At 39.0% G+C, this 26,536-nt stretch overlaps 2 protein-coding genes across 2 annotated transcripts in view; one reads left to right on the top strand and one right to left on the bottom strand.

The window, feature by feature from the left end:
* Window positions 1-332, top strand: part of DYTN (dystrotelin) — a gene marked incomplete at its 5' end in the record, with an annotated part of 46,384 nt that extends 46,052 nt beyond the window's left edge. Inside the window, one exon of the mRNA XM_025442288.3 lies at window positions 136-332. Coding sequence (XP_025298073.3) covers window positions 136-239 — 104 coding nt within the window. The remainder of the gene's footprint in view (window positions 1-135) is intronic.
* Window positions 333-2,636: 2,304 nt separating this feature from the next.
* On the bottom strand, window positions 2,637-9,752 carry FAM237A (family with sequence similarity 237 member A). Its single transcript, XM_025442047.3, has 3 exons — window positions 9,652-9,752; window positions 7,346-7,767; window positions 2,637-3,335 (listed from the first exon to the last, which is right to left on the bottom strand). Exons 2-3 carry the CDS (start codon window positions 7,755-7,757, stop codon window positions 3,196-3,198), a joined length of 552 nt encoding a protein of 183 aa, XP_025297832.1. The 5' UTR covers window positions 7,758-7,767; window positions 9,652-9,752; the 3' UTR covers window positions 2,637-3,195.
* Between the last annotated feature and the right edge of the window lie 16,784 nt (window positions 9,753-26,536).

Below are 26,536 nucleotides of genomic sequence, written 5' to 3'. Positions count from 1 at the left end.
TTTGCCAGCTGGTAGAAAAAGGACATTCTCATCAGGAATTGGGGAGGAAGAGTTTCTGTGCTAGAGTTTTAGCAAGATCAGCTTAAAAACCTACAGGCACTTTCTCTGAAGGACTCTTCTGTTTGTTGTTTTCAGGCCTGCAATCTTCAGTAGACATGGACCTGTATTGTGGAGCTGAGCGGGTGTGCAGGGCCTTCTCTGCTCTCGTTGATCAGATCACCGTGTCCAACTTGAAGTGATAAAGAGTCCAGGTTCAAAGGCTCCTTGGGATGACAATGAAACATGTTTTCAAAATCTATACTGAAAGAATTAAGCCTTTTACCTCTCAGTAATTTGGTGTGAAGTGTGAAGAAAGTAAGTTTTATTTTTAAATCTCCCTACTCATGTGTCTTAGTTCTTCAGTTCAGAGTAAATCCTTGGGAGGAAGGGGTGGTGGAAGGAAATGGAAAGAAGAGGCCAAGTTAAATCTGTGTATGCTGAGTTTCCAACAGAGGGCTATTCTTAATTTGAATATTAATATTCAAGTGTGTGATTTACATGAATTCATGCAACTGTTTTCTTCAAGTATTATTTAAATTATTGAATCGATGACCAAATTTTCTATCTGGATGCTCCTGATGGAGGACAAGCTTGACACAGCACTAAACACACACACACACACACACACACACACGAGTGTATGCAAAACTGGTGAAATCTGAATAAACTTTGTGGATTGTACTAATGTCAATTTCCTGGTTGTATTATTGTACTATAATTATGCAAGATGTTACTACCATTGAGGGAAACTGGATGAAAGGTATACAGGATGTCTCTGTATTATTTCTTATAACTATATATGAATCAATAATTATCTCAAAATAAGTTTATTTTGAAAACATGAATATTTCTTGCTAAAATCCTATATCCAATGACTTTGGCTAAAGTACCCGCCAGCCCCCTTTCTCTGCGTGTATGATTGGGGTATAGATGCTTAACTTAATAACATCCAAGTAATAGCTAATATTCTTTGACTATCAGAGCACTTAGTTTCTAAGCACCTTACAAGTACTAACTCATTTAATCCTCACGAAAAAACTAGCAAGTAGAGATCTCATTTTATGAAGGAACTATGGCACAAAGAGCATCAGTAACTTGCCAAAAGTTGCATGGCCAGTAGTTGATGAAGTTGAGATTTCAACCTGGGTTCTGAGCCTATACTCTATACTTTCTCTCAATAAATATTGCTCTGATTCTAGTGTTTTGCATATTATCTTGATGTGCAATCCATGTTGCATTTAGAGAGGCTACCAATTCTTTTAATATGATCTGTAATTTATAGTACTGTTCCAGAAGAAAATGATGTCCAATTTAATAGGATTAGGACTAGGTTATCCATGTTCAATCTCATGCTAATATTTGCTTTTTGGCCTATTACGATTTTTTAAAATTTTATTCTCTGTCTTTCTCACTTTATCTCGCTTGTTCCTTATAAGTTTAATAAGCATCCCCTAAAACACTGATCAGCAAGCTACACCCCACAAGCCAAATCCTGCTTACTGCCTGTTTTATCCAAGCTATGAGCTAAGAGTGGTTATTACATCTTAAAAAAATGATCGACAGAGTCAAATGGAGAATATGTTGTGACACCTGAAAATGATATGGATTTAAATTTCATTGTCCATAAACAAAGTTTTATTAGAACACAGCCATGCTCATTCATTCACATAGTGTCTATGATGACTTGTATTCTACAAAAGAAGAATTGATTATTAGTTTCAACAGAGACCAGATGGCCTATAGTCATATGATATTTGCTATCTGAACCTTTATAGAAAAAATTGGCAGGCCCTGTTGTATACTACCCAGGTGTGGGAGGAGCAAAGGGCAGGCTTTTCTATAAGCAAGAGTGGCAAGAGTAGCATTTCTTCCATGATTTATAAGAAATAATAAGTTTACATGATGTTTTTTTAAGAATGTGATGAAAGATATTAGAGAAAGTGGCATGAAAGTAGAACCATGAGTCCATGTAGAAATGTAATGTGGCAGCTTTTAATGTGCCCTTCTCCTACCCAAGCTGAGGCTGGTTCCCCTTCCCAAGTTCCTTCCCCAGACTCATTTCCCCTGTTTTTAGGACTTGGTTAATTCTCAAATGCAGCTGTGTCTTCTGATAACCTTTAGATGAGGTTTTTAGTTTAAGGAGACCCCTCAACCTCCAGTGAAAAAACATTTACTGACGCTTCCTTTAGGTCTGGAAAAAGCAAGTGAATTGCCAACATATCTGAGATTCAAATTGGTTGTCAAGTATTGGTTGTGATAGAACAATTGGAAAGATGAAGTAATTAGAGATAAAAAAAGTCGCATTGTGTCTGGATCTCAAATATGTTTGCTCAATGGATTTCTCTGCTGTGAACCTCATCAGGTCTGTTCATTTTTCAGGGAAAAACTTTTAATGGATTCTTTCATTATAATGCTGTTCATTTTACTTTTTGTTTGCTTTGCATGCAAAATGTAACTGACCACTTACAGAACTTTAATATTTAATAAAATAGAAAATATGCTAATTGGAAAATACTTATACTTACTGCTATTTTATTAGAGTTTAGATTATCAGTGATGGTAACATCAAAGGTTGAAATAAAGAGACTCCAGTAATGTTACTTGAGGTCCAGAGCTTTTATTAATTTTGTTTCCATTAGAAGAATGCTTTACTTGCTATTTTTGTGCATTTTTTTTGTTTGCTGTCTGTTTTATATAGTATTCAAAAATATCCTTTCAAACAAGATTTAGGTATTACAGAGTTATTAAGTGATAATTAATAAGTATAGTTCCTTTTATGCCTGTACATAAGCAATGGCTAATGGCTTGGAAGTCATGCAGTGTATTCAAGTTCAATGTATGGCCGTTTTGTTCATTAACAATATCCAGCATCCCAGAACAATTTATCAGAATGAATACAAACAATCTGATTTGTCCAATCCCCTGGTCCTCTTTGAAAGCTATTTTAACTCTCTCTGACAGTGGGATGGTCGGGCATTAAAGCTACCATTTGAAGGAACATGTTAGAATGAAACCTTAAGTTAAGTACTCAGAATGTGGCTGATGATTTATCTCTGAACATTCCCATCATTTCAAGTAAACAAATGATCAATAGTCAAGAAAAACGTGTTTTTTTTTTTTTAAATTCCAAGATGTGAGATAGCTCTGAAGTTAGATTTATTTTCTCTTTATTTCCAGGCCACTGGTGACTTTTCCAATGAACTTAGACCCACTCTTGTGCAAATGCATGCTTATCAAACCTTCAATCAACTCTTTCTTCTTTAGGAAAGGTGTTCTTAGTTGCTGAGAATATGCACCTGAAAGTAGAGAAAAGTAACTCATTGTTAGAGCACCAGATTATTCTCAGGTCACTTAAATGTCAATAAATTGGTTTTATTTTTTTTTTATTTTTATTTATTTATGATAGTCACACACACAGAGAGAGAGAGGCAGAGACACAGGCAGAGGGAGAAGCAGGCTTCATGCACCGGGAGCCCGACGTGGGATTCAATCCCAGATCCCAGGATCGCACCCGGGCCAAAGGCAGGCGCCAAACCACTGCGCCACCCAGGGATCCCAATAAATTGGTTTTAAAAGAAAGTTTGTTGGGGTTCCTGGGTGGCTCATGAGTTGAGCATCTGACTTTTGGTTTCCATTCAGGTCATGATCTCATGGGTCCTGGGCTGGGGCCCTGCCTTGGGCTCTGCACTCTGCAGGGAATCTGCTTGAAGATTCTCTCCCCCTGCCTCTTCCTCGACTCTCACACCCTTTCTGTCTCTCTCAAATCTTTAAAAATAAAAAATAAAGTTCGTTGTTTCTGTCCTTATCAAAAGTCTCTATAAATTTGTTGCAGGAGTGTGTATGCAAATCTGTGCTTATGTGTCCTTTGCAGTTTAAATAACATAAATTAAGTAAATTGTAATAAATGTATTTCCTTGTTAATGAATGTGTATGTACTAAGATGTTTTTCTGATTAAAAAAGTAAAAATGGTCATTATACAATTTTTTATGTTAAAGCTTTATGCGTATACACTTCAGACCATAATTTCATTAACCATTACATTTCAATCATTTCCAAGTTTTCTGTTGTTATAAACAGTATTCCAGTGAAGATCCTTGTCCTGCATTGTTGGCCACATCTCTGAATGTTTCCTCAGGATAGATTTCTAGATGAGAAATTTCTGAAGATGTTACTAGGAAATTTCTTGGAACCAGTAAAGTAAAAAATCAAGCATTTGTAAAACCAATTATATATATTCCTGAAGCATTGTTTTCTCTAATGCTTAGGGTTTAAAAAATAAGCACAAACATTTGCCAGCTAGACACCAACGGCAAATATCATCATATTATAAATCTAAATTTTAATTTCCTCATCATGAGCAATGCAAAGACTCACAATCTTCCTAGAACACACAAACTGCCAGTCTCAGGCAGACAGGTTTTTCTGTTTTTCTCATTGGCAGAGCAAGGTTTGTTGCAGAAAAAGGCCATTATTTTTGTATGCAAGCAAGGATGTCAAAATCCCTTTATTTGCATTGAAGTTCTTACTAACCATGAGTTAAACTTAACTCTATTATTCCTATTTGAAAGTTAATCAGCCTACTCTTTTCCTAAATCAATTAATAACTCATTATTTCTCTCTGCCTTGACATGATCCATGGTAATTTATTGGTTAAGCTGGGTTACACCATCTTCACACTTTCTGGATATTTCAGCATTCAGCCCTTGACTCATATCTTTTTAGACTAAATAACAATGATCTTTTGAGTCTTTCCTCAAGTGATGATATCTCTAGCCCTCAGAATTTTTGGAATTCTCTTTTCTGGATGCCTTCTGTTCCTGCTGAGCATTGTTAGAAACAACTACAGTATCCAAGTCATCACCCAGTTCAAGCTGTCCTTGAGGTAAAGCTCTTCCAGACTCTATCCATAGTTAAATACATGCCTTCCATAAATTCCCCTTTTGTAGAATCACAGAACACTAGAATGGAGAATGGAGAATGGAGACTTTGTGGGCCATCTAATTCTTTCCTCACCCCTCTTTTTCAGATGAAGAAACTGAGAGCTAAATCAGTTAATTAAGTTGACTTAAGTTACATAGCTATTTGATATCTCTTGTTTTCATTATTTGTTGGCCCAATATTGACAAATATGATATATTAACATACATATAGGAGTTTAATGTTTTTAACAAAGCATGATTCGCAGCAACATTTCTCAAGTGCATTTAAACTATTTAAATTTGAGGATATAAAAATAACAAAAATCTTTTTGCAAGTTATATAGACACATTAGTTCTTTCCTTCTGCTCTGGTGATTCGATATCCCCAAGAACTATAGAGACAAACATCTCTTCACCCTCACCCCATCCCAACCTGGTAGTAGATTAATCCCTTATGAACAATAGAAAAAATTAGTGGAGAATCTGTGCAGGTACATCCAGAGCCCAGTTGAACCACTAGAGATTTAATCAAGCCTCTTGAGATGAAACTCAGTGTTCCAGCAACTATTTAACTTTTAGACATGGTGTCTCCTTGACCCAAGACCCTCTCTGACTGTGATTATACAATCTAAATGGAAAGTCTTGTTTCCTGATCTGCAAACAACTGTTTATGTCAAACATTAAAATAACTTCAATAAAGTAAAATATTCCCTCCTGCTACATAGCTGCTCTGGCTAAAGTTTGCAAACCAGCTGAGTCAACAGCAACTCTGTAGCAAGAAAAAAGAAAGCGCCTTCCAAAACTGAAAATAAATCTACTATTTTTTTTAAAAGAAGAAGAAATTCTATGCTTAAATATGCTCAAAAAATTACATGTAGCTTCAAACTATTCTGATAGCCACATTGCAAGCAAGCCAACTGAAAGCTGTTTTAGAGAAAGACCTTATGTGTGTATATAATTGTTTTCATATTCACCTGAACACAATTATTATTATTTTCATTTAGTCTATAGATACTTTAGTAATTTAAAATGAGTGCAAAATACCTTTAAAAAGCCCCAATAAATATGGGTAGTGATTTGAGAATGACAACTAAATATGATAAGAATGGAAGAAAGAGTTCTATACCACAAGTGAAGAAAATATCCAATTCTATTGATACTGATGTCTAAACAGCCTCTGTTTAAAACAGTTTTTTAAATATTGGTAACCAACATTGAAAGACACTTACTTTGTATTTCTTTAGTAGCTAAGCTGGTAAAAGAATATTTCCTCTAAAAATGGAAATTGGTTTAAGTTACAATAACACTTGCCAAAATAGTAAATTTATCTATAAATAACAGCAATGGATTATCTGGTTTAATGGATCAGCAAACCATGAGGATTTTTAGCTATTGAGGTTAAAACAAAGTAGATATATAAAGGCTCTACAATATCTTGGGAAACGGTTGATCTAGAACTATTACTGTTAAGTATTATTCCAGTAGAGAAATTATAGGGATATAAATGTAAAAATTAGTTATGCCTCAGTTTTTCACTGTTGCATAAGTAATTCCAAGAGTTATTATCACCCAAACAGCCTTTGTTGCAAGGATTGGAAGCTCATTGGTTGAAACAACATTTAAAAAGGAATAAAAACAATATGAATAGAGCTAAGTTATCTATTTCTCAGCTTACTCACAGGGGCTCATTTGCTCTAATTCTAATTCTATAAAGGATATTTCTTCTAGTGCCCCCAGAGAAGACTGATTTTGAATATAATATTCGCACCACTGAGAATCTCTAAATTTGTCGGAATTTCCAAATTACTAAAAATTAATCACTCAGCTTGCTGAAAGTTAATTACATATTTGACATTTGTTCAAAAAGCAACAAGGAGTGAATCTGCAAGCCAGCCAATTTTTCTGCCTTTTATTTCACCAGCTAGGTACATTGCAAGGAGCCCCTCCATTTACATGGAAGCCATATTTTATTCTATTTAAAGGAGATAAAAGCTTGTGTGTTGTGAATATTCCCCAGACTTACATTCAAATCTTCCCAAGTCCATAGCATGTTAAAGACAGGTTATGACCCCTAATATTCAGGCTAATCACTTTATACTTTTGTGTTGTATTTTGGGAATCATGCTTTTTCTTACTTGTCTTTTTATTCTTCCTTGCTGGTATTTACATGAAGTATGAAAATGAAGACAATATAATGATATAGACAGCTACCATAAAATACAAAAGGAAGTGCTATCTTCCTATGACTTCTGTGCTCTTGAATTCACCCCTGAGAGGAATATATGTGGCAATGAATTCCCCTAAAACCATTTCCCTCTTCCTCACAATTGGGCACATTCATACTTGATTGACCATTTTGAAAGACATGGGACCTAGAATTGACCACCTTGTTTTCTCCCTGTGTGCTGTGGATGCACTGCTGAAATCTTTTCTTCCTTCCCAGCCAATTGCCTCCTTCCTAAGCCATGGTTCCTGGAGAGGACACAGTCCACATAGATGTCCCAGAAGAGTTGGGCCAGATCCCAAAACAGTGCTCCATGCTTCAAGTTCTCAGATGACTTCAGGTAGATCATAAAATCCCAGAAACCTGAAACAGTGTTAGAAATTCGAGGCTTCCGCATTTCCAGGAGGAGCACTGAAGAAGATTCCCAGCACTGAGGATCAGCTTGGTTAAGAGCCAGCAGGTCTGTCTGGCTATGACAGAAGAAAGGAGAGACACAGCACATTCCCACAATGAGCAGGGAGCAGGTAAGGGTCAAGGGGCAGTAGATCCCTCTTCTGTTCCCAGGATTGGCCATGGGGCTGAAACTGAATAGAATGGAAATATCTTACAAATCCTTACTTGAGCTCCACTCAATAATGAAAATAATCATGCTTTTAAAAACCTTTGTGCCAGCAAGGGAAATACGTCATTGTCCCTAGGAAAATTCTTACACTGTATCTCCCATGAGTCCCATTCTACCTAAAATGGGTCATTGCCACACCAGGTACTATGAAACCAAGATATTTAGATTAGAAAGTATTAATTTCTAAGACATGTTCCTTTAGGAAATGAGTAAGTGAATTTGTTTTCCCTAGTACAGAGGAACAGAGTTTAAAAGAATATACAGTGAAAATTTAAAGTCTTACTGCATGACTTTAATTATTCTATAATATCATAGTTTAGCCTACCTATTCTAATCCAGGACTCCCATGCAATTAAGAATTTTAATATATTTCATCCTTAGATGTTTTCTTATTTGGGGTGACTTTCAATTTTTAAAAAGCATAAAAATTATAAAATGTTGTAAATAAACATAAACATAAGGTTTATGTTTATTTAGATACTAAAAGTATGGGAACCAAAGAGCATATATTCAATCCATTAGAGTAGAGTCAATTGACATTTTGTCAGCACATAAACTACTCTACAATTCTGATATAACTTTCATAAAGATAATGTTTTACCATTTCTTTCTTCTTGCTATGAATCTTAAGAATTTTAATGAAAACATTTGCCTCTCATTCAACTTTTCTGGCTCTCAAAGCCTGCTGCAATAAAAGTAAACCATATAGGAGCACTTAGGTGGCTCAGTAGGTTGGTTGGGCCTCTCTTTGTTTCACCTCAGGTCATGATCACATGAGTCATGAGGTCAAGCCCCAGGGGCTCCATTCAGCATGGAGTCTGCTTGAAGATTTTCTCCCTTTGCCCCTCTCCCCCACTCTCTCTCTTTTTCAAATAAATAAATAAATAAATAAATAAACAAATCTTAAAAAATTTAACTATATACCACTTTGAAATTCTTATGTTACACTTCAGACAGGTGCAATGAGAAATAATGTCCTTAAAATAATACTAATCTGAATTTTCTTTTTATCCCAGGAGAAAAAGCTTATCTGACCTTTAAAACTACACAAAATATATATCACACTCACACAATTCTAACATAAAGAAAAAACAGGAGGTCATATACAGCTCACTTTTAGTTTTATCTTATATTTCCAAACCTTTTAGATGTGAATATCACGAAGGCAAGCAAGGCACAGCTCATGGGAATACGTCTATATGGAACATTTAAGGATAGCACCATAAGATTGAATCTTTCTCTTCTGCACAGCAGCAGAGCATATTGAGACCCTTAAATCAGTATTTCAGAAACGCCTTTGAGCATGCAGGTTCCTATTTGGAAGAGGCATGTTGAGATACAGGTTATTTAAAAAAATTTCCAGATCACTTACACAGGATTTCTCCCTGAACAAACTTATATTCAATATGTCCTCTTCTGAACTAAAATATCGAAGTTGAGTTGCCCCAAAGGCTGTTTATCCTTAGGTGGCAAGTCCAAGTGTCAAGCGCTGAGTTACAGGAAGACGGAGGGCGGGACGCTGTCCAGGGTGCTGAAGTCAGTGCGGTGCAGGACGCCCCGTCTGCTCCCACCACAGCACTCAGGTCGGCTCCTATAGGTTCCCTTCTCAGGCAGGACACTCTTCCCGGAGCCTGCAAGTGCCTCGGTCCCGGGGTTCTCCGTGCGCCCTGCTAGGAGCCCAGCGTTGGGCTCGCTGCGTCCCGATCCCACACCTGGTTCAACGGCCTCCCCCTCTTCAGTGCGGAGCTGCCGAGGACCGGCTGTGCGTGCCCTTTGCGCTCCAGTACTTCCCTTACCCTGAGCCTCAGAACTCCCAGGTCGCAGGAGAGCACCCCTTTGCACTTACCTGCTCAACCCTCCCTGGGTTCCCTGGAGTGTGTGAGGAGGAAAAGCTCAGGCTGCTCCCCGAGCGAGTGACGGTCCCCACCCCGGCGTCCTGAAGGCTACGGTGCCTCTTAAGCAGTGGGAGTGCTCGGCGCCTCTCCAAGTCTACGTCAAAGCGCCGGGAACTGCCGCCACCTCTCGCCCCCAAGTCCGTCTCCGGCCCCCTCCGCCCCGCTCCCTCCCCTGGAGATCTCACTTCAGGTGGCCAGCAGGCTCCGCGCCACACGCCCTCACTGACCCCGGCGCGCACCTGCCCTCCACCCGGTGGAACCGAGTCTATGCGGTTTGACTTCCCGCCACGCGCCCGCAGGAACTGGAAAGTTGGGACCCAGCTCCGCCAGTCTGGGAGCGAGTGGGGCTGCCAGATCCCCACCCCACAGGCATGCCTTGTTTGAGGATAAAGAGGGAAGCCCCGGGTCTCTTGGGGTCGGGAGGCACTTGGGCGCTGGGACAGAGGTCGGACAGGGCTCAGAGGAAATAGGGAGCCTCTTAAAGAGATCTGGGTGTGAACTTCTCCGGTCTGCCTGCAGTCCTGGGCTGGGAGGAGAAGAATGCACTTGGGGCAAGGACGGAGGGAGGGAGGGACATGGGGATGCTGGAAGTTCCCCCTGTCTGGAGACAGGAAACCTCATTACCTTCAGGCTCTTGGCCTGGATCCCCTCAGTAGCCTGGACTGTTACTGGCATCACTTGTGTGATGGAGCCCACTGCTCCAGATTCACAGGCTGGTCCCTGCTTTCTGCCTGGGAATCCCTTTTGGTTTTCCACTCACAGCTAGTTAATATCTCAGTGTGAGGCTGTCAAGACTCCAGGGCTCTGCTAAGCATTAGCATCAACCTCAACTGAAAACATACCCAGCCTGGGGTCCTAAGGCGAAAGTCCTACCTTTGCAAGTGTTTCCGAGGTTTGCCCCTCACCTTAAAACCCTCTAAGTGTCCTAAAAACCACTTGTGGTCTCTAACTGAAGGCTTTTGTGCCAGCTCAGTAGTATCCATGGTTACCTTTCAGAGGGGCACAGAAAGGAACCCAGGCTTATAGCAAGATTTACTGAAGACAAGAACTGACCAGCTACCCAAGAGATAGAAATACAGCTCCAGAAATGCCTGGGTGGCTCAGCGATTGAGCATCTGCCTTCCACTCAGGGCCTGATCCCTGGGGTCCTGGGATCGAGTCCCACATCGGTTCCCTGCAGGAAGCCTGTTTCTCCCTCTGCTTGTGTCTCTAGCTCTCTCTCTGTGTCCCTCATTAATAAATAAATAAAATCTTAAGAAAAAGAAAGAAAGAAAGAAAGAAAGAAAGAAAGAAAGAAAGAAAGCTCCAAAGAGGATTCCTGAGGGATTCTGGGCTTTTTCTCCTGCTCTGAAGCCTGATGGAATGTACTTCAGTCTGTGAATTTGTGAACTGAGCATGCTAATGCCTGCTTTTAATTATGCCCTAAAGATGGCGGGAAAGATAATAGGTGAGGTCTTGGACTTACTTCCTGGATTTCAGGATGCTCTCAGCCTTTTGGAGAAGGTCATTAGAAAAACACAGATGTGTGAGCACAAGGGACAACCCTGTGGAAAGGGAAGGAAGAGAGAAGAGCAGGTATCTTTGAGGAGGTGACTGACGAACTTCTTGGAGAAGGAGTTATACAAGAGTCCTGGGGCCAAAAAGGGAGAGGATAGTCTCTTCCAGGAAGTGAAGTAGGCATGAGCAAAGACGTGGAGGGGGCACTCAAAGCTGTTCTGTCATTTTCTGGGGAGAAAATGAAAGAAAAGGAGTTTAGAGAGAGAAGGGAGACAGTAGTAGGGTTGTGAGGATTTAATTCTGGTTTTGGATGTGTTAACATCACTTTTGAAAACATTTGTATATAGATTTTCAGTGCTTACTTTATTTTCCAGGGTCTATGTGCCAGGCACTATTGTAGATGCTATGAATGCAGAAGGAACAAAACAAAGTCCCTCCACCCATGGGGCTTACATTGTAGAGGGGGTGGGAAAGAACATTTATATTTTAATTTAAAAATTATATATATTATATATATATATATATATAGGCACCTATGTGGCTCAGTCGGTTGAGCACCTGACTCTTTTTTTTTAAGATTTTATGAATTGGGGGCACCTGGGTGGCTCAGTTGGTTAGGCGTCTGCCTTCAGCTCAGATCATGATCCTAGGGTCCTGGGATTGAGCCCCACATCAGGCTCCCTGCTCAACAGCTAGCCTGCTTCTCCCTCTCCTCTGCTCATGCTCTCTCTCTCTCCCCCCCTCTTTTTATTTATTTTATTTTATTTTTTTAAAAAGATTTCATTTATTTATTACTGAGAGACACAGACAGAGAGGCAGAGACATAGAGGGAAAAGCAGGCTCCCTGCAATGAGCCTGTTGTGGGACTCGATCCCAGGACTCCAGGATCAATGACCTGAGCCAAAGGCAGACACTTAACCACTGAGCCACCCAAGCCCCCCTTTTAAAAAAGATTTTATTTATTTTTGAGTGAGAGAGAGAACAAGTAAGCATGAGCAAGCTGGTATGTGGGGAGGAGCAGAGGGAGATGCCAGGCAGACCCCAAACCCAGCACAGAGCCAAATGGCCAACTTGGGGCTCAATCTCAAGACCCTGAGACTATGATCTGAGCAGAAACCAAGAGTCTGGCACTTAACCAACTGAGCCACCCAGGCGCCCCTAGTGTTGGACTCTTGATTTAAGCTCAGGTGGTGGTCTTAGATCCTGGGGCCAAGCCCCACTTGGGGCTCCATGCTCAGAGGGAGAGTGCTTCAACCCTCTTTTTCTCCCACCCTCTTCTTCTGCCCCTCCCCCTGCTCCTGCTCTCTCTCTCTTTCTAAAATAAGTGGATAAATCTTTTTAAAAGTTATATATTTTTACAATGATTTGTATTTCCAGTTTCTGTGTTGAACATTGAGTTTACAGTTATATATCAAACACACATAAGTAGCTAATTAAACAAATATTGCCATATGAGTCAATAATGAGAGTCTATCATTCTGAAGTGCCCCAAAAGTATATGTGTAATGGGTCAGATATGATAAGAAGAAGCAAAAGATCATCATGAAAAAGTAAAGCAAGATTGGAAAAGAATGTGGAGAACAGCTATTCTATATGGATTACTGAGAAGCACTTCCTGGTGAGGAAAAATTGAGTAAATTCTATTTATGTGAAATAATGACCTGTACAGTAACATGGGAATGAATTCTCCATGTGGGGTATATGGGAAGCATGAAACAAGTATGTTGGAAGAAGTATTTTCTGGGTATAGTGGTAGGAAATGAGGTCAGAGAGGTGGTCAGAGACCCATCCTGACTGCTCAATAGAGAATAGATTGCATAGGGCAGGGCCGAGGCAGGGAGTATAGTTGGGAGCTGCTACAAAACTTCAGATCAGATATGGCAAATTGAAGAAAGGTGTAGCAGTTGAGTCGCTGAAAGTAAGTGGATTCTGAATATATTTTGATGATAGAAAAAATGGGACTTATTGATGGACTGGATATAGAGTATAAGAGAAAGAGAGAAATTGAAGATGACTTCAAGTTGTGGGGGCTAAGCAACTGGAAGTTTGGAATTACCATCAGCGAAAAGAGGAAAAATGTCTTGAAGAATAAGTGTGAGAAAGAAACATCAAGGGTTTGGTTTTCAAGATGTCAAGTTCGAGGTGAACATCATCCAAATGGAGATGCTGAATAGACAAGGCAAAGCTGGGGACTAATGATAAACACTTGAAATACAACATTTAGGAAAGAAGTCTAGATTTGGGATTTAGGTTGACCTGTAGGTAACTCTCACAGGAAAGTATGTAAAGTGGATAAAATAGTAGCCAGAGGATAGAAACTAAGAAGTGCCAACACTTAAGCGATTAAGAAACAGAGTTAAAGGAACTAGAAAGTTGTGCCTTAGAAATCAATGAAATTGAGATTTTCACAAAGAAGGAAGAAATAAACCATATCACACAGATTCAGAAAAGGGGTCAATAAAATGAAGACAAAGAGTTTTCCATTGGATCTGAAAAATAAGAGGCTGCCGAGTTGCTCATTAGGAGACAATTTCAAATGAGTGTTGGGTGAGGGGCAGAGGAAGTGGTGGGCTGAGGGGAAACGGAAAGGGAAGAAATGTGGACGGACCCTATGACGCATTTTCTATGAAGTTTAGGAAGGAAAAATGAGAAAGATTGGAACAGAAGGTTAGGGATTGGATCTTTATCATATTCACAGGCTGAGGGAAGAAACTAGTAGAGAGGGAGAAGTTGAAATTCGGGAGAGAAGGATGACTAGGAATCTCAGAGGAAACAAGAAACGAGGGAAATGAGAGAATTAAAAAAACAAACAGTGGTTAACAGAAGGGGGCATAGCTTGTTCTAGGAGCAAGGAAGAAGGAGAGCTATCTCTGGATAAGGAATGTCTGTAGGTAGTATGATGGGAAGGGGTGCAAGAGTTGAGAGAGATGGTCTCACTCATCTTAATGAAGTAAGATGCATAGTCAGCCACAAGAAATGATTGAGGGGAGGTGTTAAGGAGGGAACTGAAGAGTGAAAAGACTTTGGAATAATCATTGACAAGAAGAGAGGAAATAAGAGAGAAAGAGAGACTAAAGAAAGTACTAAAAGCCCAGGCAAAGTTTGAGACCATAAGCTTGCAACAAACCATTTTTCAAGCATGTCTGGTTTTTACGAAGCAAAATAACAACAATGAAGATTATTATGCTCTGTATCCAAACTGCCTGGGTTTACACCATATCTTTCTCACTTGCCATATTTCATTGAATCTTAGATGCATTTTTTTCACACTTAACACCACTGAAATCAGAATGTATCTATCAGCTGATAGCACCTTGCAGTTAGAATTACAGCATTTTCTTTTGCTTTTTTGAAATAATGGGATATTGACTTCATCTTTGATTTGATGTAATGTTTTGGGCAACTTGACCTCTGTGAAACAGTTTTCCTGCTTTTAATGGGCAAAAATCTCTCTTATGGCTAGTGTAAGTAAAATGAGATCATACATGGAAAATACTTAGAATGGGACTGCACGTAGCAAGTACTTGAAAAATGCTACTTATTACTTTTTGCCTGCAGTGTTCATCCAACTGAAGGTAGGAGAAAAAAATGGTCATTATTACATTGATTGAATGTTAGAGTTTTGTTGAGTAACTACTGATGAAGAAGGATGTGAAAAACTCAAAGTCATAAAAGCAAATTAGAAAAAGAGAAGAGGCTGGGGTGGAGGAGGAGAGACTAGAAGGAAGTAGAGGAAATTGGAAGTCTCAGTGAGGGAGGAAAAAGAGCAAATGTGAGATGAATAAAGAAGGAAGGTTCTAGTCAGGGAGAGGGACATTTATGTTTTATATTTTAGAGGTGGAACAGCTCTGAATTCTGAGCACAGTCACTGAAATGAGTGGCTGAAGTGGAGTGAATATAGAAACCACTGTAATGAGCTGAAAATAATGAACTGAAATGGTCACCCCTATTTGTGAGGGGTGAGGGTGAGCTGAGGGTGAGCTGAGGGTGTGTGACACTGCCATCCCAATGAGATGGCCTACGACAGCTCTTGCCAATGGGAATAAACACTATTAAAATATATATTTTTAAAAGTCTAGCTAGTGCTTATTCATACACGTTTTTAAAAAATATAATTACTTGGGACAGGAAGGTTTTACCTTTGGGTCCACCCTGGAAGTAATGTCCTGATGAAACATTTCTCATAAACACAATTTACTACCTTGCACTTGAAACTTAGTCATCTTACTGAATATTTTTATTTAGAAGATCTTAATGACTACATACTCTGTTGTAAGGCATATTTAGTATTCCTCCGTTAACAGAGAAATCTGGAGATATTCTTGGGAAGAAATATATGTCTTTTATCTGAACCTTACAATCAGCTTAATAATTGCAAGAGAAAAACAGCAGACTAATTCTTGAATTTAGGTAATTTATGCCACCAAATCATTTGCATAAAACACTTTATACTCTGTTTAACATATAAAAATATTTAGTTTGATATCTCACCTTTGTGGCTTCATTTCCATAGACTAAACTCTCCCCAAAATGCCAACTTCTAGTGAGTAATTATATTTTACAAAACACTATTTTCATATACTTGGTTACATGTGACTCTAAGGGAAACATATTTTATTCTCCTCTTTCCCTATTTGCTGTTAAGAGATTTTCCTTGGGTGACAAAGCTGGTGAGAGTTAGAACATGGTGTTTCAAAACTTAGCTTAATTCATTGTCTTTTATTTGTCCTAAATAGTGTGCTTGTATAAACACAGGTACTACCTGCCACTCTCTATTCTCTTCACTGTATAGTCTATCCTTGTTCTTGTATTTGCTCCCTGGTACCAACTGGGAGGGAGCATATGGAAGGTCCAACTTAAAGAATCATTTTAATAAGCTAGCTACTTCTTTAATCATCTCTCACATCATCATTCTAACTTGTTAAAAGTATTCAAGAAACCAATGGGTCATTTAAAATTACATGATGCCAAAAAACTGGTTTGACCGGCATTTGTCATCCAAAGAGTTGTTTCAGTTTTATGCAGTTGCAGCCTAGGGCAAAAGAATGACTAGTTGAGAAGTAAATCGCAATTAGCTGAATGTGCCCCATGGGTAGATTTCCTGATTTTTTTGCTACTTGAAGCAATTCTCAAAGACATTAAAAGGGACTTCCGATTAATTTTAATGAAATTCCAGAGCAGTTATATAGATAGTTTGCATCTTCAGCAGTGCATTAATTTGCAAATGATGGGGACAGCCTTTAAGAATTGGGTGCTTCTTTAACATTTAGGATCAGATAGTAAAAATAATTACTTTCTCTCATTCTTTTATGCCTTTCCATAATTTGAAGATGGCAATAAACAAGGACAATTTCCTGGAATGCTCATTGGGGTAAGTGGATGAGTCATTCTTTAAGTGTCATCAAATTCATGAGGACACATTGTAGTGAAGTAGTCAGATGATATTGGACACTGATTCTAAAATGTGCAGAAGAGGAAAATTACTCAGGGATACAGGAATAGTTCATTCATGTTTTTCCTACTTATACAAGTAAAGATACTGTGGTTGTGATCATAGGTGGTGGGGTTTTTTGTTTGTTTATTTGTTTTGTTCCTTTTTGAAGGAACTTCTTAAGATCCTTTATCCCCTGCCCATTCTTTCCAGTAGGTTGCAAAGCCAATAGGGATTCTTATGGCTTTGTCAAGAGTAGTTTATCTCTTGCAATAACCCCAGTCATTCAAAAGTGACCATTTTAAGTTCTGTCTTTTGAGTTACTCATTTCCAAAGGAGACTACAATACCAGGGATTTGTTTTCAATTTGGTTTATCTACCAAAGTAACAATGATAAAGGTCTAAGATTTTAGTGATAGTAAGTTTCTTCTTCTAAGGCTCCAATTATGATAGAGTAACAACCACAACAAGAACAATGTACAAACTCTATTCAACACATTTAGGAGGAGTACAGGGGTTCACAGGCAGAAAGTTGGGGGTCCCGTGATAATCATGGATTTTTGCCAAGAAGAAAACATCTGTGAAAAGTTCAAATAAGAACATAGACCTGTAGGTTGAAGGCATAAAACATCTTACTTTCACGGTGTATGAACAGGGCGCGTAGGATGAGGAACTTTTCCCGGACTCATGCATCTCTATGGGAGTTAGTTTTTCCCCACACCAGGTATTTTCATACTTTATTCTGCCACAATTTTATTCATACTTTCATTATGTGCTTACTGTACTTTAACTGATATACATGCTTATCTGGTTCTCCTCACCTTCCTACTCCTACCCAATCATTCCTTCAGAATGGAAATCATGTCTGACTACTTACTCTCAGCTTCAGAGCCCAATACACACATAATAACTTCTTAATCAATGTGGGTTGAATTTATTTATGAGAATAGTCTCAGTTTGGACCTGAGACTGGAGTAGTGAATGTCATTAATCAACTTTGCATTTCTTTCTAATGCCTGGACAAAGAAATTAAAATGTCAATCAGCCAATTTAGTTTTTTTCCCTCTCTTCAGTGCCCACATTTTTTATCATGCTTTTGCTGAATGGAGTTATTACTTTGATATGATTATGAATACATCCTCTGAAATGAAGTTTTCAATTGAAAGACTATAATCTAAAAGTATATGCTAGGCATTAAAGTACAAAATCATTTTCCCTGAGGGAAAAAAAAACATCTCCAATTCAATGACAAGATTTTAATTTTTAACCATTGGAAAATGAGAAACATTCTAAATCTAGTTTGAGATCATTTTTGTAACATGTTGTATTAGCTAGAAATGCATTTAACTACAAGTAACAGAAAACCTGACTATACCAGCTTAAATAAAAAGGGATTTTTTTTTCTTACCTAATAAGAAGTCTGGAGACATGTGGGTGCTGATATTAGTTTAGTGGCCAAAAATATCAGGCCCTACATTTCTGTTTCCCTTAACTTTTCCTGGGACTCTCAGCTGAGCCACCACAGCTCCAGGATTCACATCTACATTCAAGGCAGGAAGTCGGTAGAAGGATTGTTCCAACTCAGCCACCTCTGTTAATTTTTAATCAAGAAAATGAAAACATTTTTAAAACCCTCATCAATGGACTTAGACTTAAATTCATGGGCTACACTTAGGTCACACGGTCATTTGTAGAGGCAGGTAAGTCTAGAAGAAAGAGCTCCAGTGGAAGGGGGTAAAGTACTTTGTCCAGGGAGTTTGGAACAGCTTTTGGGGAAGCAATCAACAAAGTCAGCCCTACAAGGCAACATGAACGAATGGAAAACTATGCAACCTTAACTCTAAATTGGGTTATCTTTTGCTGCTTATCTTTTATTTTCTTAGGTCTTAACTTCCTTATCTTAAAAATGGAAGTTTTATTATTATTCACCAAACATTTCAAATTTGAGAAATAGAAGATGCTAATAAGAATGCAGTGATGGTTGCATAAACTACTTGGGGATGTATCTGAGAGCCCCTTGCTTCTAGGACTCTGAGAGAAGCATTTCAATTGTCCCATGCATTAACGTTTTCTGTAAATTATATGGGTCCAATTAGATAATCCCAAAATTCTTTTTTTGCTTTATCAGTTTTTACCTATGACTTGTGGCAAAAATCCATTGATTAAATAAATGTCTAGAAATCCTGGAGTTTAGAAAATTATTGAAATTAAGAATTAGAAGTGGTATAATCATTGTAGAAAGGAGTTGAGCATTTCTATAGCCTCTGAGAAGTGTACACTTCTCAATGTAAACACCAGAGAAAAGCTTACACTTGTACACTAATAAATATGTATAAGAATGTTCACAGGAGACACTATTCATATAGCAAGTACCCAGAAACAACTCAAATGTCCAAAGAGTAGGGAATAAATTGTAGTATATTCACTCAATAGACTACTTCACAGTAGTTAAGATGAATGAAGTACATCTAGTTGGAACACCATGGATGGTTTTATAAATATAATATTGAGAAGGACAACATAAGTCCCAAAAGGTTATATACAAAATGTCAGTACCCTTTTTATAAAGTTAAGACAACTAAAACCAAACAGCAGATTTATTAAGAATATGTAAAATAATATGACTATGTGTTTCAAATGGCAATGAAATTACTATCATAGGAATCAAAGTAGTAATTACATTAGGAAGGAGGAGTTCAATGAACAAGATGGATGAGTTTCACACAGTGTTAGTTACTGTCAGAGTATATCAAGAATTGGTTCTGATTATTTCTATTTCAATTAAAAAAAATTTTAAGTCCACATCAGCTAAGGAAGGTCTTTAAGATACAGACCCTATTAAGCTATTGTTCTTTCTTCCTCATATAAAACAAATGAAGTAAAACTTCATTAACCAAAAATAGAATTTCTTGGTTATTTAGGATGTCTTCTTTTAGAACACCTAGTCATTTAACCAGTGCTAGTAAAACAAGGTGGGAAACCAGAAACATCACACCCTGCCCTCAAATTTAGTCCCTCTTGGAATGACCACATTCTATTCTCTTTGACCACCAGTCCCATCCCTGTGCTCCTTCTCTGAGTGAGGTCAGGACAGTGAAATGTGAGGGTCCATCCACAGCATCTTCCTGAGCAGAAAGGAATTTGCTGAGATGACCACATACTTGCTGTTTCAAAGCATGTTCTCTACTGGGTGCAATGAGAGGGCATCAAGCTATGCTTTAAACCACTCATAAATCCAGAAGCTAATGGAGAACACAGTAGATGAGGCAAAGTACAAGGTATTAAAATATACTAACACATATGCCCAAACAAAAGCAAGTCACTTGTCCAATATTATACACACACACACACACACACACACACATACACACACACAGGTGCCATTCACTGTTATGGGCATGGCGGACATATATCATATATCAATGAACAGGATAAGCAGAATCTTTGCTTTTGTGGAAATTCAATTCTACTGGAGCAAACAAAATTAAGTAAACAAATAAACAAGATAATTTAAGAGCAAGCATGAAATGAAGGAAATAAAATCAAGTATTATCGTAGATATTGAGGAAAAAAACATGGCTTTAATACACAAGTGACTTCAGTCCTTTTAATTTTTAAGATCTTCAATCCTTGGAAGCTTTGAGATTGTATTTGGTACTCATTGGAACAAAATGACAGCCCTTATGTTTGTAAAATTGACTAGTATCAACCAAATTCAAGTGTCATTAGGTACACATATGTGAAACTACTGAAACCTATTGAGATATGTGGAGAGCATATGCCTCTTCACCAGCCAGCCACCCTGAGTCAGGCTTCTTTTTAACCCTTCCCCTACCTCTTCCTGGGAAACCTTGCATATGATAGGAAAGCCACCCCTTCTTTAATGATCAGCAGCTCCTGAAGAAGAGTAAGTTTTTTTTAACAGGCCCTATGCCTCTGACATATCTGAGGGTTATATTCTAAGGGAATTTAAATTTATGCATAATTTATATAGGCACAGATTTGGAAAAGCATGTTACATATTCAAATATATATGTATATATAGATGTTTGTATGTATGCCTACATTCATCCCAACTTAGGATTCCCTATTCAGATGAAGTTTCATACCTAACTGACACCTTGCGACACCCATTAATACATGGTCATTTTTTTTAAGATTTTATTTATTTATTCATGGAAGACACAGAGAGAGAGAGGCAGAGACAGGCAGAGGGAGAAGAAGGCTCCATGCAGGGAGCCCGACGTGGGACTCGATCCCAGGACTCCAGGATCATGCCCTGGGCTGAAGGCAGCGCTAAACCGTTGAGCCACCTGGGGGGCCCTAATACATGGTTTTGAACTAGTACTTATGCAGAAAACTTCTAAACTCTAACAAAAGTGTGACATCAGCCAAGGCATTAATTAAATCTTAGTAAGAAATTTACCAATTCTTGTGTATATGTTTGTGATTATTTTCAATTTGTAAACCTGATCCAGAGTTGCTATCAGAAAATTGACCACCTCTGCTCTCAAACATGATATCTACATTTGATATTTTTTTTCTTTTAAAGATTTCATTTATATATTCATAAGAAACACACAGAGAGAGGCAGAGACATAGGCAGAGCGAGAAGCAGGCTCCCTGCGGGGAGCCAGATGTGGGACCTGATCCCAGGACCCCGGGATCATGACCTGAGCCACACAGGTGCCCCTACATTTGATGTCTAAATGGTTTGTTGTCTCCAGCTGAAAAATTTGTTTTTGGAACAAATTTCTTGAGCTTTTTTTTTAAAATTCAATACCTCTTGCTAACTAGGTGACATGAGTAAGAGAATTTTCCAGAAGATCTATCAAACAACTATTGCATTGATCTACTTCAAGACCAGAAAGATGTCAGGCAGGCAACAACCTACATATCAGAGGCATCTGTATTAAACATCTCCTCAAATGCCTGGCAGTTTTTGAAACACTCTGGTGAGCTGCTGGTTATAGTGTTGGTAAACACTATTGAACTGGGGCGCAGGGGTAACACGGTCCGCCTCTTGATTTCAGCTCAGGTCATGATCTCAGGGCTGTGAGATCTGGCCCCAAGGCAGACTCTGCGCTGGGGGTAGAGCCTGCTTAAGATTCTTTTTCTCCTCTTCCCTCTGTCCCTCTCCCCTAAAATAAAGACTACTGAACCTCTTCTTTATCTGCCTCAGATGTAAATGTTTCAGACATAAAAATACAATAAAATAGAGGAGGAAATTGAAACAACAAATAAAGTTAAAGCCATGGTGATATGCTAATAGATTCATGCTCCGTCTCTCTGGCCATTTTTGAAAAGTCATACTTACAAATATGACTCACCTCATTTCTAAATCACCATAGTTCAACCATTTTCTGTCCAGAACCATGATCTCAGTAGATTGCTGACACCACACTTCTCCCTTTTCCTAAAATGGTTTCCAGAACAAGAGTTAGGTAGCCCCATAACACATCCTATAGAATAGCCTCTCTCATGCTGAATAGGGAAGCAGAGGCATTCTTAGGCTCTCATAAAATCTAGATGGTGGAGAAGAATATTATGAGGGGTTAGGACTGTTCTGTTAGGGGTGCGTCCAGGCTTTAATTTTCCTCTGATGGGAAAAAAATCTTGTTTCAAAAGCAAGACGTCAACAATATTTTTAGCCATCAGTCACATTTTGTGCAAGGAACTCAGTTTTAGATATCGATCACTTTTTGCGCAAGGAATTCAAAATTTATCTTTCTCTTTTACTATAATAAAAATAAATATACACAAAGTGTTCCAACCAAACTAATTTCAGAGCTATTTAACCTTCAGAATAAGGTTTTGCCAAACAAAGAGATGATCTATGTTATAGCCAAACAAAGAGAAAGTCAGCCAAACAAAGAGATGATCTATGTTATAAAATATTTGTAATAGTCCACTAATATAAGTGATATGTGAAATGTGGATATATGAATTGCTTGCCTTTCCGGGTAACTAACTGGAAATTGTACAAACTTTGATAGTCAAAGGACTTCTTCCAGGGACATTCATCTGTAATTCATTCATCTGTAAAAAGCAAAAGGCTTTTTATTTTATATGGACAGCTACCCTACTCGGTACATATATATCCTGAGAACAAAGCCAAAATGGACTGAATTGACTACATTTTTCCTCCTTTCATCTGAGTGTTTGGTCTCATATAAATATTTGAGTACAAGGCCTACTCAGAGTTTTTTTTAACTTTAATAAAGAAAAATTTATTACTTCTTTTGTAGCCATAGCTAATGAAATGTGCCCCCAGGCAATACACCACCAGGAAAGGAGAGGTTATACAACTTTCTGAGAACTCAATGAGATACAGAACCATTTTGATTACCTGTAACCATGACTCTCTACTTGGATTGCCTTCTTTTATTTCTTTTGTTCAAATCACATTTCTCAAAATGCCTGATAAAATGTCTTAAGCATCTTACCTCTCCGTTGTGCGGTACTTAGAATGTAATTGGGAGACTCAAGAACAATTACCAACTTTGTTGTGATCCACCTTATACCACTTGTCTGCACTTAAATCATTGTGGCCCAGGAGTAATACTTTTCTGTGGAGAGCCACCATGGTGTTATTAATAAAAACTACTCTGCGGATAAATCAATATTTGGCTTCTAATAAGTAAAGGAGTGTCATTCTCATCTCTTGTTCCTGGAATGCCAAATGTTCATAATTTCAGTTTTGGGCTAAAGAAAGTGTAATTACAGTTATAGTAATGGAAATAAAAGGATTTTTTAAAATCCCTTCTTTTGCTACACAGAGATACTGTCAAAGGCGTCTTCAAGTTTGGACATCTCAGTTTTCCTAAAAAAAAAAATTAAAATATATCCTAGTGAAGCTCCCAGGGCTTGGGGAAGTGGAATGTTGCCCTTTATGGAAAGCCATTATTGATTTCATATTGGTTGGAATCATGGCGACAGCAGGAAGACTGGATTCACCCTTTTTTGCTAAGTTCTGTCCTTGGGATCAAGAGAATTCAGTTCCACTGCCAATTAATATCATTGGCACTAGTACATAGTGCCAATCTCATGGAAGTAATCTTCTTCTGCTACATTTATTTTCTCCTAGTCTCATCAGCTGTTTGTCTCCCTCACTCTCTCTCCCTTTCTGTGGTACCTCTTCAAGAATTTGCCTCTAGTTTTATGGCTTAAAATATGACATCTAAAGATGGTTCTCCAGTAAATATTTCCATCCTAACCCCTCCAACATGTTCTATATCTTCATTTCAATAACATTCTGGACATCTTCACCTAATTTCTGTCAGGCCCCTCAAATCCAATAGATCCACAATGGGATACATCTTTGACCCCTAAATCAGGATTTCCTCCAGGCTGTCCACATCATCCCAACTACTAGGTATCAGACCTGGCCTCTGTCTTTTTTACCTTTCACCTCTTGCTTCCCACAAGCAGATGCCCACTTCTGTTGATCCTGCCTGTGTGATCTGTCCCTTCCACTCCTGTTTGCCTTGCCAGAGCCCTATTTCAATTCCTCATTATCCTGGATCTGTGGTATGGGCCTAGCATCCTAACCTAAGGTTGGATACCACCTCCTGGAGCTCTTACCCACCATCCATCTTATATCCTACTGCCAGACAGCTTCCGTTAGTCTGATCCTCAGAAACTGCTTTCAACTGCCTGAAGAATCAAGTCCACACACTACAGCTCAGAATCTATAAATTTAAAACCCAAGGCTACAGGTCATTCCTCATTCCCTTGCTTTCTTTATACTCTATGCTCTGATGAAGCCAAGCTGTTTGGTGAATGTTCCAGATGAGGTTCCCTGGGACACAGACTCTGAGGCAGAGAACAGGGACAAGCTGTTTACTAGGGAGGGAAGGAAGTAAGATTGGGCAGAAGAGATGAGTTTCCTTGCAGGGAAATAGAGGAGGAGGTTTTGGAGCTGGTCTGGCCCTGAGAGCTGTCCTGAGTTGGAACCTGAGGACTGGGCCTTGATAATCCCACATTGATCCACCACTGGATGCGGCCCATTTCAACAAGGGCAATTTTCTTCAGTAGAGGCAAACCCCAAAAGGGCCAACAACTGATGCCCATCTTCTGGTGGCACTCCCAGCAGACAAAGGAATACATCCTTTCTACTCCCCTCATTCCTCAAAGTAGATCCAAGCAGTGCATCATGTACCCACCCAGGGATTCCCATCCACCCTCACAATTGATTCCCCATGGTCACTTTCCTATAAGCTCCACGGCAAACTGCTTGCTGTCTTTCCCTGTTCCTCTCTAACCTGTTTCTTTAGTAATAATATGCCCCACCTGTTACATTCTCTAATCTCCTTTGCAACTAGGTGTGACTATGTGACTAAGTTCTAACCAGTGCTGATGATAAAAAGTGATATATGCAACTACCAGTTTGGTATCCAGAGGAACTGGCAGTCCTTCCACATCTCCGTCTTGATTCCTGCTTCCTGGAAGGTGGGCAGGGTGGTGGACCCTGCACAGAGAATTTGTCCCATGGAGCAGAAGCTGTGTACTAAGGATTTCACAGCAGGAAGATAGATGATATGTGGAGTTCCCATACCAGCTGTGGACTGTTCATGGAAGAAAAAATTAAAACTTCCATCTTTTTTAAACCACTGGTATTTTGGCCTTTGTTATTTTTCAAAAGATTTTATTTATTATTCACAAGAGACACTGAGAGAGAGGCAGAGACACAGGCAGAGGGTGACGCAGGCTCCCGTAGGGACCCAGATGCTGGACTTCATCACAGGACTCTGGGATCACGCCCTGAGCAGAGGGCAGATGCTCAACCACTGAGCCACCCAGGCGTTCCTGATCTTCTTTATTTTAACTGACGTTATACATCCTCTCTAACTCAAGCTGTAACACTTTCCTCCCCATTTCCATATGTCCATAGTGCACCAATTGTTCCGATACCACTTCAAATGTTACCTTACCCTGAGATGTTTGTTGACCTCCTTCCTTCACCTCTGTGACAGGAAGTAGCATTTTCCTCTGCTGATCTTCCATAGTTTAGCTGTATTTCCTTTACTTAGTGTGACACTTTCATCATAAATGGTCATTCTTTCCTTATTTCTCAGCGCCTCTACTAAACTGTGACATCCTGCAGAGCAACATCTGAGTCTCATAATTCCTGATCCACCATATTAGCCAAAGTTCTTTTATTAGTAGATGTTCATATTACTCGTTGACTCAATGGAGTTATTTTTCACAGAGGATTGAATGTGGCATTCCTGTAATCTCACTCACCAGGTTTGTAGCAGAAAATTGTTTTACTCATCACAGGTAACAGAAAAATCCCCTTTCTTCTTCCACTCAATGCCTTACACATACTTGAAATTGGTTTACATATTCCCCCTTAGGTGCTGTGCCAGAGGAATAAATTTTCAGGCTTTTCCTTCAGTCCTGTGGCTATCCCATCTCTCTCCCATTCTCATTTTAACAAAAAGCCAACATTTACATTTAGAAAGGGAACATTTTACCAAACATGTTCTCTGAATTGGGACACTCCCTGTCCCCCAGTGGTGGCAGTGAGGAACACAAAGGTAGGCAGCAAGGGATTCTCTCTAAGGATCTACTGTTAACACCCTCCCGCTCATTTTCTTGTGTTATAAGTGCTATATTCTAATCTCTCCTGGGTTCAAAAAAAAGATCCAGAACTGGACTGCCTGTGTCCTGAGTCTGGCCCTGCCACTAATTAGAATGGTGATCTTAAGGAAGGGGTTAAATTGCTTCAACGTTGAGGGGTTTTTTAAACTATAAAATGGGGATAGATGAGGGGCAATAAAATGATGTGTCAGACCACAGACTCTAAAGCTTAAAGAGCCTAGGGTTTCATTCCAGATCCATCACTAACTGGAACGCCCATCTTTGTGCATACCTAGAAAGCAGTGGAAGGACCGGGAAAGACT

This window comes from Canis lupus, chromosome 37 (assembly GCF_003254725.2).
Source record: "Canis lupus dingo isolate Sandy chromosome 37, ASM325472v2, whole genome shotgun sequence".
NCBI lineage: Eukaryota > Metazoa > Chordata > Mammalia > Carnivora > Canidae > Canis > Canis lupus.
Note: the sequence above shows the minus strand (reverse complement) of the source record. Positions and strands in the feature narration are given on the sequence as shown.